This window comes from Equus quagga, chromosome 17 (assembly GCF_021613505.1).
Source record: "Equus quagga isolate Etosha38 chromosome 17, UCLA_HA_Equagga_1.0, whole genome shotgun sequence".
Lineage (NCBI taxonomy): Eukaryota > Metazoa > Chordata > Mammalia > Perissodactyla > Equidae > Equus > Equus quagga.
The window spans coordinates 58,498,750-58,515,101 of NC_060283.1; the positions used below are offsets into that span (position 1 = coordinate 58,498,750).

Genomic DNA, 16,352 nt, shown 5'->3' on the forward strand with positions numbered 1-16,352 from the left:
ATAGAAAGGGAAACCAGAACAGTAAAATTCCAAGTAGACACATGCAGTTATCAGACAGGCAACTTAGTCTTTCATCTAGATGTAATAATAATGAGTAACTAGTTGCTTTACTTGGCTTATCGCCTTTAAATAGTACAATGACCCCATAGTAGGTGCCACTATCACCACCAGCCACACAGACAGACAGCGAGGTGGTGTGACCTAAGTGGCCACACTCATAGCCTCGAAACAGCGAGGTCTCCCTGAGGGGAGTGCCCTCAGGAAAGGCACACCGAGCTCCAGACACAGCTCAGCATGAGTGTCACCGTTGCAGAGGCTCACCTTGTTGTAGTGGATAAGGTTCCATCGTTTATCCATGAGAAAATAGTGTGTCGACTGGGATTCTGGGATATTAAAAAACTCCAGACATTCCTAGAATAATACAACAAATTTTAATAAATGTTTAACCTATTGTGTGCCAGGCAGTAAGCTGAAAGATACAAATATCACAGAAGCAAGGTAACTTCTTACAAGAATTTTATATATATATATCTTATACACTTATTATATTATATATGTGTGTGTATATATATACATACATGAATACACATTGGATTTGCATACACAGTTATCCAAGGAATGATGGCCTAAAGACTGGTAAAATACTACGAACCTTCTGCTCTCGTGCTGCTGAAAGACACACCATTACAGTTCAGACTGAGGGGTGAACTGGGGGGCACAATGGTACCTACTGGCTTCAGTATCGGGAGGAAGCATGTCCAGCAACAACATTAAGGGGATACAAACTACAATGCACTGAGCACTTATTATATCCTGGATTCCATGTTCAGTGCTTCCCAGGAGATGACTCGTGTCATCCGCACTAGCATCCCAGGATTGCTCAAGAAACTGGATGAGAGAGGACCTGTCGTCTGGTTCAGGCCACACTGCTGGTGATGGGGCAGGGTTTGAACTCACTCTGTCCGCCCTCATGCTACCCTCTCATTCAACGTGAGAAGGAAAATGGAGTGGTTGTTGATGTTTGCTTCATTAGGCCTCGGAAATTCTCTGGAGATGTCAGGGTGAGGCCAAAGGAGGCTTGACAATCCTTTCTACCGAAATAAAATACACAAGTATGGCAAAGCTCAATTTTTCAGAGGTCTTTCTAGTTATGTCTGGGCCCAGAGCTGTGTCCAGGAAGTGAGATTACCCCACTCTGGACCGCAGATAATTGGGGAATCACTGTGCTAGTTTATTTATTACTTTACCTTAAAGACCTTACAGGCATTTGTAGCTGTGGATTGAATTTCTTTTAAGGGGAATAATTGCCATAACCATAAAAACTACTTTCTTGACTCACCAGGTTTATTCTAAGGTCTATATTTTCTCCTTCTCCGATAATTTCTGTCAGTGGCAAGTCAAGACTGCATATCATTAACTGGATGCCACAGAAAGGGTCTCTGGCATGGACGGACAGCTGATAGCCAGAATCTGCCTCAGCGCTCTCAGTGTGCCAACCAGGGCACCACAGAACTACCACGCATGACGCCAGGAAATGCCTGAGCAGCAGGCTGCAGCCTCCCAAGAGGAGCTGTGAATACACGCCAGAGCGTCCAGCTGCCGAGAGAGAGCCTGCATGTTCTGTCTACTTCGCTGCAAGGCAATGCAATTCAGCAAACGTGGGAAAATCAGGAAAGGAAATAGAGGAAGGATGCAACAGTGGGGCAGATTCTAGAAGAAGTAAATGAAGGCACATACTCATTTGAAGATACAAAAATGGAATTGAATTCTAAACTGGGTCATCAGTGAGGTGGCCACCGATGTTGTGCGTAAAAAGGTCATTTCTGTCAAAAGTCATCCCCTACCTTTAATAGGGCTTCAAACTGAGTGTCTTCATGGACTGGTAGCTGGGTTGGGATATCACACTCATTCTGTCCATGAACCACCAAGGTTTTGGTACCTACGGGAGGTAAAAATCAAAATAAAAGTTTGTATTTAAAGAACAAAATATTAAAATATTGTCAAAAGTTTATTTTTTCATTATGATGATCATTATTACTATTATTGAATGCTTAATGTAAGCTGTGTATCATACTAACTGCACTCCTTTATTTATAGTTAAATATATATGTTAAATACATTTACTTATTATTAAATAATGATAGCTACCATTTATGGAGTTCTCAGTACTTTTCCATGTGTTTTGTGTGCCTAATCATACTTAAATCTCACAGCAACCTTATGATATAGGTATTATTACTCTCATCTTACACATAAGGAAACAGAGAGAACTTATTCTTATAAGAACTTGTAACTTAGTCAAAGACACATTTACTTAGTGGAGGAGTCAGAATTCAAACCATAAGCATTGCAACAAGTAATATATTCCTTTATTTTAAATGAGATGGTCAGGCAATAATGGTTGAGAGAATATAACCAGAGATATCAGTCAACCCACAATAACTACCTCGAATGTAGCTTAAACGTCCATTTTTTTTTTCAAAGATTTAATTTTTCCTTTTTCTCCCCAAAGCCCCCCGGTACATAGTTGTATATTCTTCGTTGTGGGTCCTTCTAGTTGTGGCATGTGGGACGCCGCCTCAGCGTGGTTTGATGAGCGGTGCCATGTCCGCGCCCAGGATTCGAACCAACGAAACACTGGGTCGCCTGCCGTGGAGTGCGCGAACTTAACCACTCGGCCACGGGGCCAGCCCCTTAAACGTCCATTTTCTGTGTTCTGTCTGGCTGGGGAGATGGTATTTATTCTACTTCAGACATTAATTATAAATCTTTGTGAACATTATGACATACCTTGATGTTTAATGAATTGTTTTTAAGTAAATGCATGACAGTATGAGTTTCTTTGCTATAATAAAAACTGACCCCTGTGTTGAATAATCTATAGAACATATAAATACACAACTACCATTTATTGAAAACTTACCATGGGTCAGGTAGGACAGCAACTATGTCACACACCTAAACTCCTTTATTCCTTATGATTGTGAAGTCGGATTATATCCCCACTTTACACACGAGTAAAGAAAGCTTGAAAAATTAAGCACTTTTTCACAGCTAATCTTAATTATACTGACACTAAATAGCAGTGCTATTTTCACACAGGCCTCTTTGCTGCTGGAACCTGTGTTCTTATGTGTGTATAATTTTGTCTTTCTCCTTATTTCAATACACGTATCATCTCACATTTTCTCAGTGACTGCACAAGGATAAAGGTTTGCCAAAATTTTTATCTTAAAGAAAGACAAGCTCTCCAAAGGGAAAAGGAACTGCATCTAGAGTTACATCACCCTTACGTTCTTTTGTAGTTCTTCTTCCTGCTTTTCCCTTTTCCAATTTTTCATAAATCCATCTCTCATTGAGTTTACAAAGGACTGGGGTCCGTGCCATGCAAACAATATTATTCTCCTTGCAGTGCCAAAACTTCATTCAAAAAGGCTTTCAGTTCAGCTGGTTCTCTGTGGTAGACTTAAATAAATCTCCAACCTTGGCAACCCTTCAAGGACTGAGTCATGGGATCTCAGTTCTGGTGTCTCCCTTTTCATGCAGCAATTGCTGACTTCTAAAGGGCCTATTGTACTTCTTCAGATTGCATTAAACAAAAATTCTTTGAAACACTCAACACCAGGGTCAGAACTCTGAAAATTTTCTCATGAATGAAAGAGATGCTTGGTCTTTAAAAGGGTTATTTATACTCTTGAAAAAAGAGTTACGCCATCGAAAGCAGTCGTGGGTTACCTGGCATGGAAGCGGTCACCAGGAGCTTCACCTCACACTGCTCCTTCTTCATGGTCTGCTTCAGATCCTTGAAGAAGAGACCCTCTACATAACCCACCACCTCCCACAGGAAAGTCAGCGTGGCTGAGATGGCATCCATGCCCCACTCGCAGGGGGTCCGCACGAAGTACATGATCAAGCCCACCTGAAAGTCAGAACAGGAAGAGTTCACACAATCCTGAGCTCCCACTTCCATGGCTTTTCTTTTCTCAATTAAATATTCTTTTGTGCTTTCATGTTCTCTGTTCAAATGCTTCTTTAATACCTTCAGTGACAGTAAGCAGGAGAGGGTGTAACTGGAAAACTGAACAGAGGAGGTTCCAAACATTTTTATGTATCACTAAAACGGTTACTTCTTAAGAGCAAAGTAGAAGATTGTTTTTCCAGCCTGTAAGTCACTTGATAGCTATGGTGCTCAGGCCACCCCAAAATTAATCTCTATGTGACGTATTCCCCAACACTCTTTGCAGCTTGGATTACATCTAACAGTCCAGATCTAAAAACACTCTGCTTGGCTAAATCAGTGAACGTAAACGTTTTTGTTTGCATCCTCTAAAATAATCTTGAAAAACTGTGTGCCCTTTTGTAAAATTTTAGGTCGACATTTCAAATGTCTGATAAGTTTATTTTTTGTTAATAGGAGTAGAATATGTTAAACATTCTATATGTTGAAATAAGAAGTGTACTGGCTGTAACTGGAAAGTGTATTTCATCAAATTTGATGAAATAACACTTTATTCAACAATGCAAAACAAAATCAGAAAGAAACAATGTAAAAGCGCCCCCTGCCCCTCAATGTGGCTTTTATCCATTATTTCCTGAAAAACTTGTTAATCCTAGAAAACGTTCCAGCTAGGCTGATAGAATCAGTGTTACTAACCTAATCTGCTTTGGTGGTTCTGAAAGCTGAACACCCTAATGAGGGCCAAGCCTCACCCCTAGTAGAGATCTACAGAAGACAGGACAAGTGCCCGATCAACCAGAAATGAGGCTTCCTTAAAACCAATATGGTACCTAAGATTCTGTCTCTGTCTTACATGCCGGTCCACGCAGCCTGGCGAAACCTGGGGTGGTAAGTTGAGGATTTGGAGATTTATTCCTTTAAAACTATCTGGGCACTAAACCCCTTTAAAAGTCTTCACAAATCCCCAGAGGAGGCTGAAGATCACTGAGTCAAATTAAGCAATGGACTTAAAAATCCCTAACAAAGTCTGAAAGACATGGGCCAGTGTTCCCACATCCTTACCATACACATCTATAGTAGTTGTTAGAAAAAAAAGATGCAGAACAAGAATCACGAATGACTCTGCTCTTCACTGCTTCACCATTCTGAGCACAGGATCCTTTCTTTAGTCCATCCAAAGCATCTATGTGCTTGGGATTCGGGGGAAGTTTAGAGTTTAGACGGAAATGCAAAAACAAGGATTTATGTTCATGCAAAACAAGACTATACAGCAAGGCCAGAGTGTTGCCAGCCCTTTTTTCTATTAGCTTATTAATTATCTAGGTGGGAGGACTTATGTCTACCATTAAGGCTTACTTGGAGTTGACAAGAGAGTATGGCAGATGGGTAATGAAATGTCTATCTTCTTGTCCCAGGGCTAAAGGACAGAGGAGAGCACTGGTCTAGGTAAGCATTTCCCCTATCCAGTGACCTGGGGAATGGGCAGGCACACTGAAGGGGCTCTTCCCTCCAGTCTGTTTGGATCTCTGACAGGAGTTCACCTCAGAGCCTTTTAATATCAACCTGGATGCAACGTAAGTTTGGCAGGGCACATACTTATGGAGGGAGGCCCTGATATTTGGCTTTGCTAATTGACCTTTGGTTTGTGTATGGTGTAGACAGGACCAAAAAGTAGCAGAAAGCTTGGCTGGAGAGCTTTCTGGATAGAATTCTTACAGGCTGGTGTCACTGAGTAGGATGCTCTAGCCAGGGGATTTCCTAAGCAGGAGCCTTATGGGACTCACGACCATAACTCAGAGGGGTCTGCAGCACCAGCAGGAGCTGGGGTGAGGGTGAGCCTCCCAGAAAGCACTGCTGGGAGCAGACAGGCCCTGTGTTACAGCAGCCACAGGCTTCCGCTTCCACTAGCCCAGCATCTAGCAACCAGCCATCTAAAGGGCATCGTCTCACAAAGGGAGGATCCAGAGCAAACACCAAACAAGGGATAGAACATCGAACCAAGGCCTTTTTTTGTCCCCAACTCCATATAGCATTTAGAGATGAAAGCAGTGCAAGGGGGGAGAATCTCTGGAGACTGAGTATTTATAGCCAAGAGAGATTGGACACTACCCAAAGGTACTATTTATAAGTTTTTATCAGTCTGAACTCAAAACTGGATTGGACACTCATTTATAGTTTTTCCCTTGTCAACCAGCAGGTGGGGCTTCAGGAGGAAAACCAAGTCATAGACAAGAGAAAGGAATTACAAATTTTCTCTGCACTTAGTCGTTGTAGCATGAGTGAAAGTTATCATTCTGCTGCAGGTGCACATGGATAACTCTTCTGTCCCCCCACCTGCTAGAAGACTGACAAGACAAAGGAGAGTTCTTCCAGCTAGATGTTCACTTGGCCATCTGTCTGCCCGGATTAAGGTGCAATTTCAAAGGATGGACATCAGGCCAACAGTCCTAAAACTACAGATTCGTTCAGGGTATAAGGAGGAGAATATGAAAAAAGAAGTAAATTATGGAGGGTTCGGGAAGAAACTGTCAGGATGGTTTGAAGCATAGATAGTTGCTATGGAGAAATACACTCACAAATACTTTCCATCTAGGGCAACACTTTCCTCTGTGTGTGTTTTAAACAGCAAGATACGAAAAGATGAAAAAATGAGTAAAAATGTCATAGAAGTTTTCTCAACAGAAAACCAAAATTCAGAACCAACAGAACGAAGTTGTACAATGCCCAAGGAAGACAGAGAGGAAGTGGGCATTTGCTGAGTGCCCACCAAATGACAAGGACCGAGCCAGTATAGGCTTCTCCATCCAAGCAGTGGTGAAGTTAGCTAACCATGACTCATCTTCAGTCACAGAATTAATGGAAATTTATTGAAAAAACTTCCTAAGACCTTTTTCTCAAGTTGCTGCTTCCTACATGGAAATGAACACTGATAACTCACCAGAGGCTGAAACTCACCAAGTAGTTGAATAGGATGTGAGATGTCTGAGCAGGAAAGTCTCCAATATTCAGGAGAAGTTTGCGCAGCATGTACATTAACTCATCCTGAAAGAAGAGAGCAGATTTTCTATGTCTCATTCAGCCGCCATACTGTAGGAAATAGAATTAACTTCCTGACATGAGGAGAGGGTTTGTCTCACTTTTGCTACATGATGATTTCCATTATGTTCAGCATTTTAATAGAGTATATGTGACACCTGTTAAATAGTATTTAAGGCAAATTTAACACCTTCTCCTAGGAGCTAACACATGAAACCACTGAGCAGTAGTCAGCTTTTTTTAAAATAAAAATTTGGACTGTTTCCATGGGTCACAGGCAAATCACAGGAAACCCGTATATTTAGTCAACTATATTTGCTATGGCTGCCAGGTGTGATGGAAATACAAGAAGGACCTATGCTGAGAAACCATTAAACAAACCAGGTTTATTGAACTTTATAGTTCTGCTTTCTAGCTTTTGAGTCAAAGAGACTAAACTAGGCCAAGGGAGGATAAGTGGAAATATATGCAATTAACCTTACCTTTCAGAAACTAAATTTAACCTTCCAGTGAACAGGACCATAACATAGAAATGAACAAATAATTTTTAATCATCAATGTATTTTGTCATTGCTCCGAAAATACGATTGGGCATAATCTTACAGGGTGGTCCGGCAAATTAGATTTTTTGATAAAGAGTTTCAACATATTCTAATAATCCTACCTGTATCCATCACAGACTACTAAGCAATCAGAACTCAATAAACGTACCCAATACTAAGAACATTATTCTGAATTTCATCTTTGTTTAAAAGACTGATAATATTTCAGTATCTTAGGGTCATCACCAGCAGTGTACCACACACACGGAGACATCAGTTAATGGAGAAATTCAAAACCAAACAGCACAGTTTAATATCGCTCATCATCATCATTACCTAAAATATAGCCATGTGTCAGAGGATACTGATGTTGCATGCACAGCACTATAGAGTCCATTCCCTGCTTTTAACACTGTTCACACACGTAGCTATACAGCTACACTATAAAGAAAGAGGAATTTACCTGTCTATTGCTGATGGTTAGTTTTTCCAGAAAATGTCGAAGAACTGTTGATGGATCCTCAATTAGACAATTCCATAAGACTTGCTGGGCCACAGCACTCACTTTAGAAGAGAAAGGAAATTGAACATTTGTCTAAAATGGAGATAAACCTATTAGATAAAAGTCTTCAAACAATTTACTAAGCTTTAATTAGTCTCTCTTTTTGGGCTTAACAAGGTTCTGTGAACTCTTTTTCTATCAAAAGGTAGATATTTGTTTTCTTTGTAGTTGTTTCTGAACATTTTCACCTATAAAGAAAAAGTAACAAAAATATATAGAATGGTCTTTAGGTATTAACGTTACTTTTGCAAAGAATACATCTATGCCATACAGCGGCAAAGCATTCAGCCTTAAAAAAAGGCAATCCTCCCATCTGCGACAACATGGATGGACTTTGAGAGCAATATGCTAAGTGAAATAAGTCAGACTGAGAAAGACGAATACTGTATGATCTCATTTATATATGGACTCTAAAAAAATGAACTCAGAGATAAAGAGAATAGATTGGCAGTTGCCAGAGGTGGGGAGTGTGGGAAGTGAGTGAAGGGGGTCAAGAGGCAGAAACTTCCAGTTATAAGATAAATAAACCCTGGGGATGTGATATACAGCACGGTGACTGTAGTTAACAATACTGTATTGTAGTTTTGAAACTTGCTAAGAGAGTAGATGTTAAACGTTCTCATCATAAGAAAAAAAAATTTTAACTGTGTGGTGATGGATATTAACTAAACTCATTGCAGTAATCATTTTGCAAAAATATACAATATTTCAAATCAGCGTGTTGTACACCTAAAACTAACACAATGTTGTATGTCAGTTATACCTCAATTTAAAAAAAGAATACATTTGTGAATCTTTGTTTTGGAAATCCCCTAATATTAGCAGGGGTGAGTATTTATTAAAGTCATGTTTCATTGTTTGCTGTATGGAGAAATTCTAAAAGTAATTATTTGATTTTTAGATAATATGTTTTGGTTTAGAATGCATATGAACTAGAGATGATCTTTTCCTGTTCACGTGAATGATTTAAATAGTATCTCCTTCAGAAGATAAAGTAGTTGAGCCAGTAATAATTATGCTCCCACTTCTATTGAGGATGTCCTAGAAATAAACAATTATTCCTCATGTGAAAGAAAGTGCTACTTCTTTTGGGAAGGTGGTAGGGCTAAGATTACCTGGAAGTGCCCAGGCTGAGAGAGCAGGTGGTGGAAGGGAGTGCTGGGGAAGCATGGGCTGACCTTTGTTTGCATGGTTTGATTAGTTTAATATTCATATCAGGGTATCTGATTCTTCAAACCAGAATTTAGCATGAATTTATCATTAAGCCTACAAATTATATTGCCTATAAACGATACCAACATTTTGCTTCAGAAACTACCTACCTAATTAAAATTAAGAGCTATATAAAGAAATATTAACAGGAGATATGTAGATAAAAGCTTTAGCTTTCATGTGTATTTATAAATAATTAAAATAGGTGTGGGTTTTTCTTGGGTTGAAACTTGTTGCAAAACTATCTTTGTAATATAGTTTTTATTCTAATTGCTGAAGTAAGGCAGTTTAATGCTTAAAACATGAAAAACACAGAGAAAGACAAAGAAAAAAATAAGACTGGTAGGTCTAGCACTCATAGAAACAATAGCAAACATTTTGAGTATGTCTTTTCATAGACGTGAAATATATATTTACACGTATTTTTAAATAATATTATATAGAACATTCTTTGGTACTCAGTTTTTCACTTAGCAATATACTGAACCCTTTTTATGCTAATATACTTGTAGAATATTATTTCTAACGTGCACAGAATGCTGTCATATGGAGGGACCATGATCAACTAATTGCCTGTTGTTGGATACTTAAGCTCTTTTAGAATATTTGTTATTTTAAATAATTTATAATGTACAGAATCTTATATAAACCTTTATATAGCCCTCATTATTGCCTTAGGAAATTGCTAGAAGTCAAAATCTGTGTCAAAGAGTTTTCACACTTTTAAGGTTTTGACGCATATCATGAAACTATTCCAGAACACTTGCATCAAAGTTTATACTCCCCTTAGCAAGGCGTGAGGATGATCTTTTCCCTGAAGCTTTACCAACTATGGGTATTTTCTTTCCTTCTTTCTTTCTTTTTGATTTAAAATGTTTATATTGCTATTAGAGATTTGTTTTCTTCCTAATTATTTTTTAATTTATTTTTTATTGAGGTAACATTGGTTTATAACATTGTATAAATTTCACGTGAATCATTATATTTCAATTTCTGTGTAGACTACATCATGTTCACCACCCAAAGACTAATTACTACCCATCGCCATACACACGTGCCCTATCACCCTTTTGCCTCCTCCCCTTTCCTCTGATAACCACCAACTATGAGTATTCTCATTTAAAATAATCTTTACAATTTCACAGTTGAAATGTAAGATTTGTTATATTAAACATCAGTGTTGTTTACAGATATAATTGGCCACTAGATTGTGTGCTTATATCCTTGCCCATTTTTCTATTGGGGTTTTAAAAAATCATTATTGAGTTATACAAGTTTTTTTTAAATAACATTAACCATAGTAACCTGTTATCTATTGCAAACGTAACTTATCTTTACCTCTAGTTCATCATTTCACTTTATGACCACTGTTTTTAAGCAGCACCTCTGGAAAGGTAATCAAGTGGCAAAGATGGGGTTGTGTCAAGCTAACAGCTAAGATTTCTAAGGCGGCCAAAATCACTATTTGATTTTCATGTGACCAAATACGTGTTATTCTGTTCTCTGGTCACAAACAATGCTCCTGGACCCAACTATTTATTTTAAATGCAATTTCTTTGTCATAAAAGTGATGAAGGAAGAGGTGGAGAAAGTGAAAGTGTTAGTACAGTGCACTACAAATCTACAGTTATAATATGTGCATAAAACAACTCTACGTGTGGCCCTTAATTAACGTCTTCTAGAGCACCCTACTGTCCTCCATTGGATGAACAGCTTAAGTATTTTATTAGAGTTACTGACAGTTTCACTAGTAAAAACTGTACCTGCTACTCCATCTTCTCGCACCTCACCATCTTCCATGAGATGGACAATGGGGAGCACTGCTGCACAGATGCATGCTGGGAACACTGCCTGTGGGGGCTGAGGCACATGGTGGTTTGGAGTGTGTTCAGTGGTGTGGTCCTCATCTGAAGAGGGAGACATAATCAGGTGCTTTTCTCCATATTGTGATTCTAACACAACGAGACTTCTCAGTTCAAGGCTTACCTATTTAACATTCTTTTGTATACAGATATCTAGTTGTCCCAGCACCATTTGTTGAAAAACCTATTCTTTCCCCATTGAATTTTCTTGGTACCCTTTTCAAACATGAAATCAACATAAATGTAATGGTTTATTTCTGGTTGTTCAATTCTGTTCCATAGATATGTATGTCAACACAGCTACCACACTATCTTGATTACCACAGCTTTGTAATAAGTTTCGAAATTGGGGAAATATGAGTCTTCCAACTGTATTAATTATTTCCAAGATTATTTTGGCTGTTCAAGGAAGCAGAGAAGTTGGAACCCTCATACTTCTGGTAGGAATGTAAAATAATACAGCCACTTTATTTATTTATTTTGAGTTTTACTTTTTTTTTTTTTTTTTGCTGAGGAAGATTAGCCCTGAGCTAACAACTGCTGCCAATCTCCTCATTTCTTTTTCTTGAGGAAGATTGTCCCAGAGCTAACATCTGTGCCAATCTCCCTCTACTTTATATGTAGGTCACTGCCACAGCGTGGCTGACAAGTGGTGTAGGTCTGCGCCTGGGATCCAAACCTGCGAACCCAGGCCACTGAAGCGGAATGTGCTAAACTTAACCACTATGCCACAGGGCTGGCTCTGATACAGCCACTTTTGAAAATAGCTCAGCAGGTTTCCACAAAACTTGTACGTAACTGTTCATAGCAACATAATTTATAATAGCCAAAAAGTGGAAACAACCCAAATGTCCACTAATCGATGACCTAATAAGCAAACTGTGGTATATCCATATAATGGAACATTATCTGGTAATAAAAAAGAATGAAGAACTGATATAAGTGACAGCATGGATGAACCTTAAAAATATTATGCTGAGTGAATGAATCCAGTGAGAAAAGGCCATATAGAGATGATTCCATTTATATGAAATGTACAGAATTGGCAAATCCATAGAAATAGAAAGGAGATTATTCCCTGCCAGCGGCTGGGGGAAGTGGTGGATGAGGAAGGACTGAGGAGGGACTGCTAATGGGTACAGGGTCTCCTTTTGGGATGATGAAAATATTCGAAAATTAGATAGTGGTGATGGTTGCACATTCTATGAATATACCCATAACCACTACACTGTATACTTCAAAAGGGTGAATTTTATGGTGTATGAATTACATCTCAATAAAAGTGTTATAAAAAATATAGATGTGCTTTGGGCCCCACCCCCATAAGTTATGATTAATTAGCTCTGGTCATTTTTGAAGTTCCCCAGGGTTGTGCAATCAAGCATTGCGAACCACTGGCTTCTGTACAACTTTTTGGTGACTTTATAAATCAGTGATGAAATCTCTATAATCATGAAGCAGTGAGTCCCAGACGGCTATTCAGCATTAGAGAAGCATATTTTTTAAGTTCTTGGAACTGAAGAGCATATTTCCCCCCTGGAATTAGATTTCCTTACAAGAGTAGCATGAGCTTTGGTCTTCCTTTGATCGTTAAGCTATCCCAGAATATCACCCTAAAGCATCCTGTTGGGTCTTGGCCACACACTGGAATCACCAAGTAGATTTTAAATATTGACGTGTGGGTCCCGCCCTTAAAGATTCTGATTTGGTCTTGGGTGTGGCCTGGACATTTTTTAAAAGCTCCTCAGTTGACTGTAATGTGTAGCCAGGGTTGAAAATTGTTAACTGTCTAGGTAACAGTCAACGAGAACCCCCAGCAATACCATTACATGTGACATAATTAAAACAGAAGCAACTTATCAAGGACAATTGCCGGGTTAAGTCAACAATACATGTTTTTTAGAATACCACTCAATTTAATATGTTTTTAGAACTTCAAGTCATGAAACAAGTTATTTAATGAAGACAGTGTAATGAAGTGAGGTAATAATATTAATTGAAATATATTTCAAAACACAGGAGTCATGAGGAGTAAAGAAGACAGTTACAAGAAGACACACACACCTTCGGCACTGACAGCTGAACGCACCGACCAGACCGACCCTCGGCGGAAGGAGTAATTCCTGTGGGAAGTGCTGGAGGTACAGGATGGACTCACGGACAGTCGACGGGATGCCAGATTGGCGACTTCTTCTACTGGCAAAGAAAATGGGGAACGTGAACTTTGGTTTTATAACAGAAAAGTTACATCATCACAAGCATCGTTGTACTTACATCACAAGTGTGTACTGCTCTCAGAGCATACGGCTTTAAGTAACTTAGAGTGTACTTAGGAAAGGAACAACAAACTTCACAGAAAGAAAGACAGAAAATTTCTCCCAAAGATTCCACAAAAGCGAGGCAAGGAATCACTAAATTTGGAATGGTTCACAAATCATATTCTGATACCAACCAACAAATTGTCTGCACTTGCGAAGCTTGAAAGTATCTAATGGACTAACCCCATTTGTAACGGTGAAAGATTGACTGTATTTAGTTTAATACACACTCTGGATTCAGTTGTTCCCTGTGTCACAGTCCCTGGTCCATTATCATATTGGTTTATTCAAGTGGGCTAACATTCTCCTCTGTAAATAAGCCAACTCTAAACATTTAGAAAATAACAACTTTCCTCTTTCTTTGGATGGTGTCAGGAGGTGAGAGAGAGATAGGGGGAGCATATCATCTCATGTCACACAAAATCGTCAATGTTTATTTCAAAGCAAGTCCTTTCCCTTTCCTGTGACTCAGCCCCCCGAGAAGTCCTGTGTGTAGAGGGCACCTTCTTCTTCCGGCTCTGAGTTGGGCGTGCAGGTGGGCTCGTAGCAAGCCTCCTGGGTGATGGGGATGGCGGTGATGAGGCTAGCTTCTCGACCTAGACGTTTCTTCTCCTCTTCCTGTTGCAAGTTCTTTAAGATGTGTTCTGCCCTTTGATGGGAGCGGGACACAGCCCGGGCTGAAAAGGATTTCTATGGAGACAAGAAGGCAAGTTCATTTAATAGCAACTCTTCTGTGAAGTCATGGGCATAAAGAGTGTTCCAATGAATTACACAAACACAGTAGTTTGTCCTCAAGAAATGGTAGGGCACCCACAATCTAGATTCATGGAGATTTATTTGTTTATTTTTCAACCAAGTTTCCAGGTTGTGTACAACTAAGCTATTCTTTTTCACTCAATCAGAATAATTCTTCAAGAATGTCTGTAATTTCTGGAAAAAATCCTATTTCAACTTTAGGATTTGGGGTGATATCAATAATCCACTCTTTAAACACTAAAATCAAACAAAAGTTTTAATACTCTATTTCTTTCCAAAATTTTTGAATTGGTTTTAAATGAAGGTCATTTATTTCATAAGGTTAATAAAAGAGAAAGTCAGAACCACAGAAAGGTGGAGGAGAGAGATCTCTCTCTCAAATAAACCAATTAGTTATGTGAGTCACTTTTTGTATCTCAAGTATCTGCCATACCATAAGTACTTAATCTTTGCAGATAAATATAGTGGTATATTATAAATACTTAATAATATTTGCAGAAACAATGTTACTGAATGGACATTATTAGAGTTGATAGTGTTACTAAGTTGAATGCAAAATTTGACTCTGTTTACCAGTAGAAAAGGCATAATGTTTAAGGATCGATAAAGGAGTGGAGATTCATTCTGCAAAATGGCTACTCTGTTTGTGCCTTAATTATGATGCTTACGCTGAGACAAGTTCCAAGAGCTTTGGGGACAAAGTCAATAGTCTCAGAGCAGGGAAGTGATTGCTGGAGTTCCTCACTATCAATGTGAAGTAATGTTTATGCACAATAGCAATTCCACATCTCTGTTGACCAGTGTTCACATGGAGTTTTAGCAACAGACAAGGGGTGTTGATCATTCTTCTAAAGGGCTGCATTCAAAGAAGCTCCCTTTATGCAGGATCTTAACGTAAAACTAATGGTTGCCTACAACAAACGACACAATAGCAATTCAGGGCATTTGATGGGCCACATGGCAATTTATTTTCAGAGCCAAGGGTTAAGATGGTTTATTATAGTAAGCAAGGTAAGAGTTGTGGAATCAAAGAGAACTGAATATAGAATCAGGAGACTTGGTTTGAAATTCACTGTGAACTTGAGATAGGGAGTGTGCTTGGCACAAATGAATCTATTGTCTGTCTGGGAAAAAACTCAAAGATCCTTATGCCAGTGGCTCAGGTGCTGGAATTACCACACATGTTGGGGAGGAAGCAGGTGTGCTTTTCTCTTTGGCATGAAAATCATCAGAAACAAAGATACTGCATGTAGAAGAATTAAATTACAATATTCTGATGGGTAAAGAGTTCCAACACACAGTTCTCCAAGGAAAATGCCAAATGCCTAGGAAATGTATGTGTGATATGCAAAAACGTTCAACCTAACTTCATATTTTCAACTAACTTTTAGAGAAGCGCGAATAAAAAACCATAACTTTGTTTTTTGTCATTCAAAGTGACATTAAAAAAACTAACGTTAGTTAATTCAAATAAAGAAGATACTTCTATATTCTGTTTTGTAAGGGTAAAACAGTATAATCTTCCTGGGGATAATTGGTGAGATGTATCAAAAATCTTTAATATTTATACACCAATTGCCCTAAATCCCATGGGCATTTCTGCAAGGAAATAATCATGGATTTGTCCAAAAAGATGTATTCTTTTTCTGTTTTTGCTTTATTTTTCAAATTTTCCACATCATTCTTGTAATTTAGAAAAATACTATTCAATAGGTAAGAAAGCCATATTTTGACGATTCATTTTTTCAAAAGGCACGCATTCTCAGTTCTTATCCATAAGTACACTGTGTTCTAAACTCGCCTGTTTATGATCATATCACACACAGCAGAGGTATGTTTGAGTAAATAAGCCCAAGGTCTCGCAGTGATGTTTGTGATGATGACACTGACTATCAGCAAAAGGAAGAACAAACCAAGTTCCAAACAAGGAAACAAGAGCTGCCAACTCAGCTCTTTTCTTGTTCGTCCAGGGTCAACATCATTAACTTTTGGGTAGCTTATGTATTATAGGTTAAATTAATATGTTTGTTTTATAATAAATAGAGGCAAAAGGCTACCTTTGGCCAAGAAGTCAATTCCTAATGATTTTAACACTTTAGAAGGTGG

At 38.7% G+C, this 16,352-nt stretch overlaps 1 protein-coding gene across 1 annotated transcript in view; it reads right to left on the reverse strand.

Annotated features, from left to right (window-relative positions):
• The window catches only part of UNC80 (unc-80 homolog, NALCN channel complex subunit), a 215,786-nt gene that overhangs the window by 51,902 nt on the left and 147,532 nt on the right, over positions 1 to 16,352 (reverse strand). The window contains exons 34-41 of the mRNA XM_046644309.1: positions 13,994 to 14,180; positions 13,237 to 13,368; positions 11,074 to 11,217; positions 8,000 to 8,100; positions 6,914 to 7,000; positions 3,736 to 3,919; positions 1,845 to 1,939; positions 322 to 411 (exon numbers count right to left, since the gene is read on the reverse strand). Of these exons, the coding sequence (XP_046500265.1) occupies positions 322 to 411; positions 1,845 to 1,939; positions 3,736 to 3,919; positions 6,914 to 7,000; positions 8,000 to 8,100; positions 11,074 to 11,217; positions 13,237 to 13,368; positions 13,994 to 14,180 (1,020 nt within the window). The remainder of the gene's footprint in view (positions 1 to 321; positions 412 to 1,844; positions 1,940 to 3,735; positions 3,920 to 6,913; positions 7,001 to 7,999; positions 8,101 to 11,073; positions 11,218 to 13,236; positions 13,369 to 13,993; positions 14,181 to 16,352) is intronic.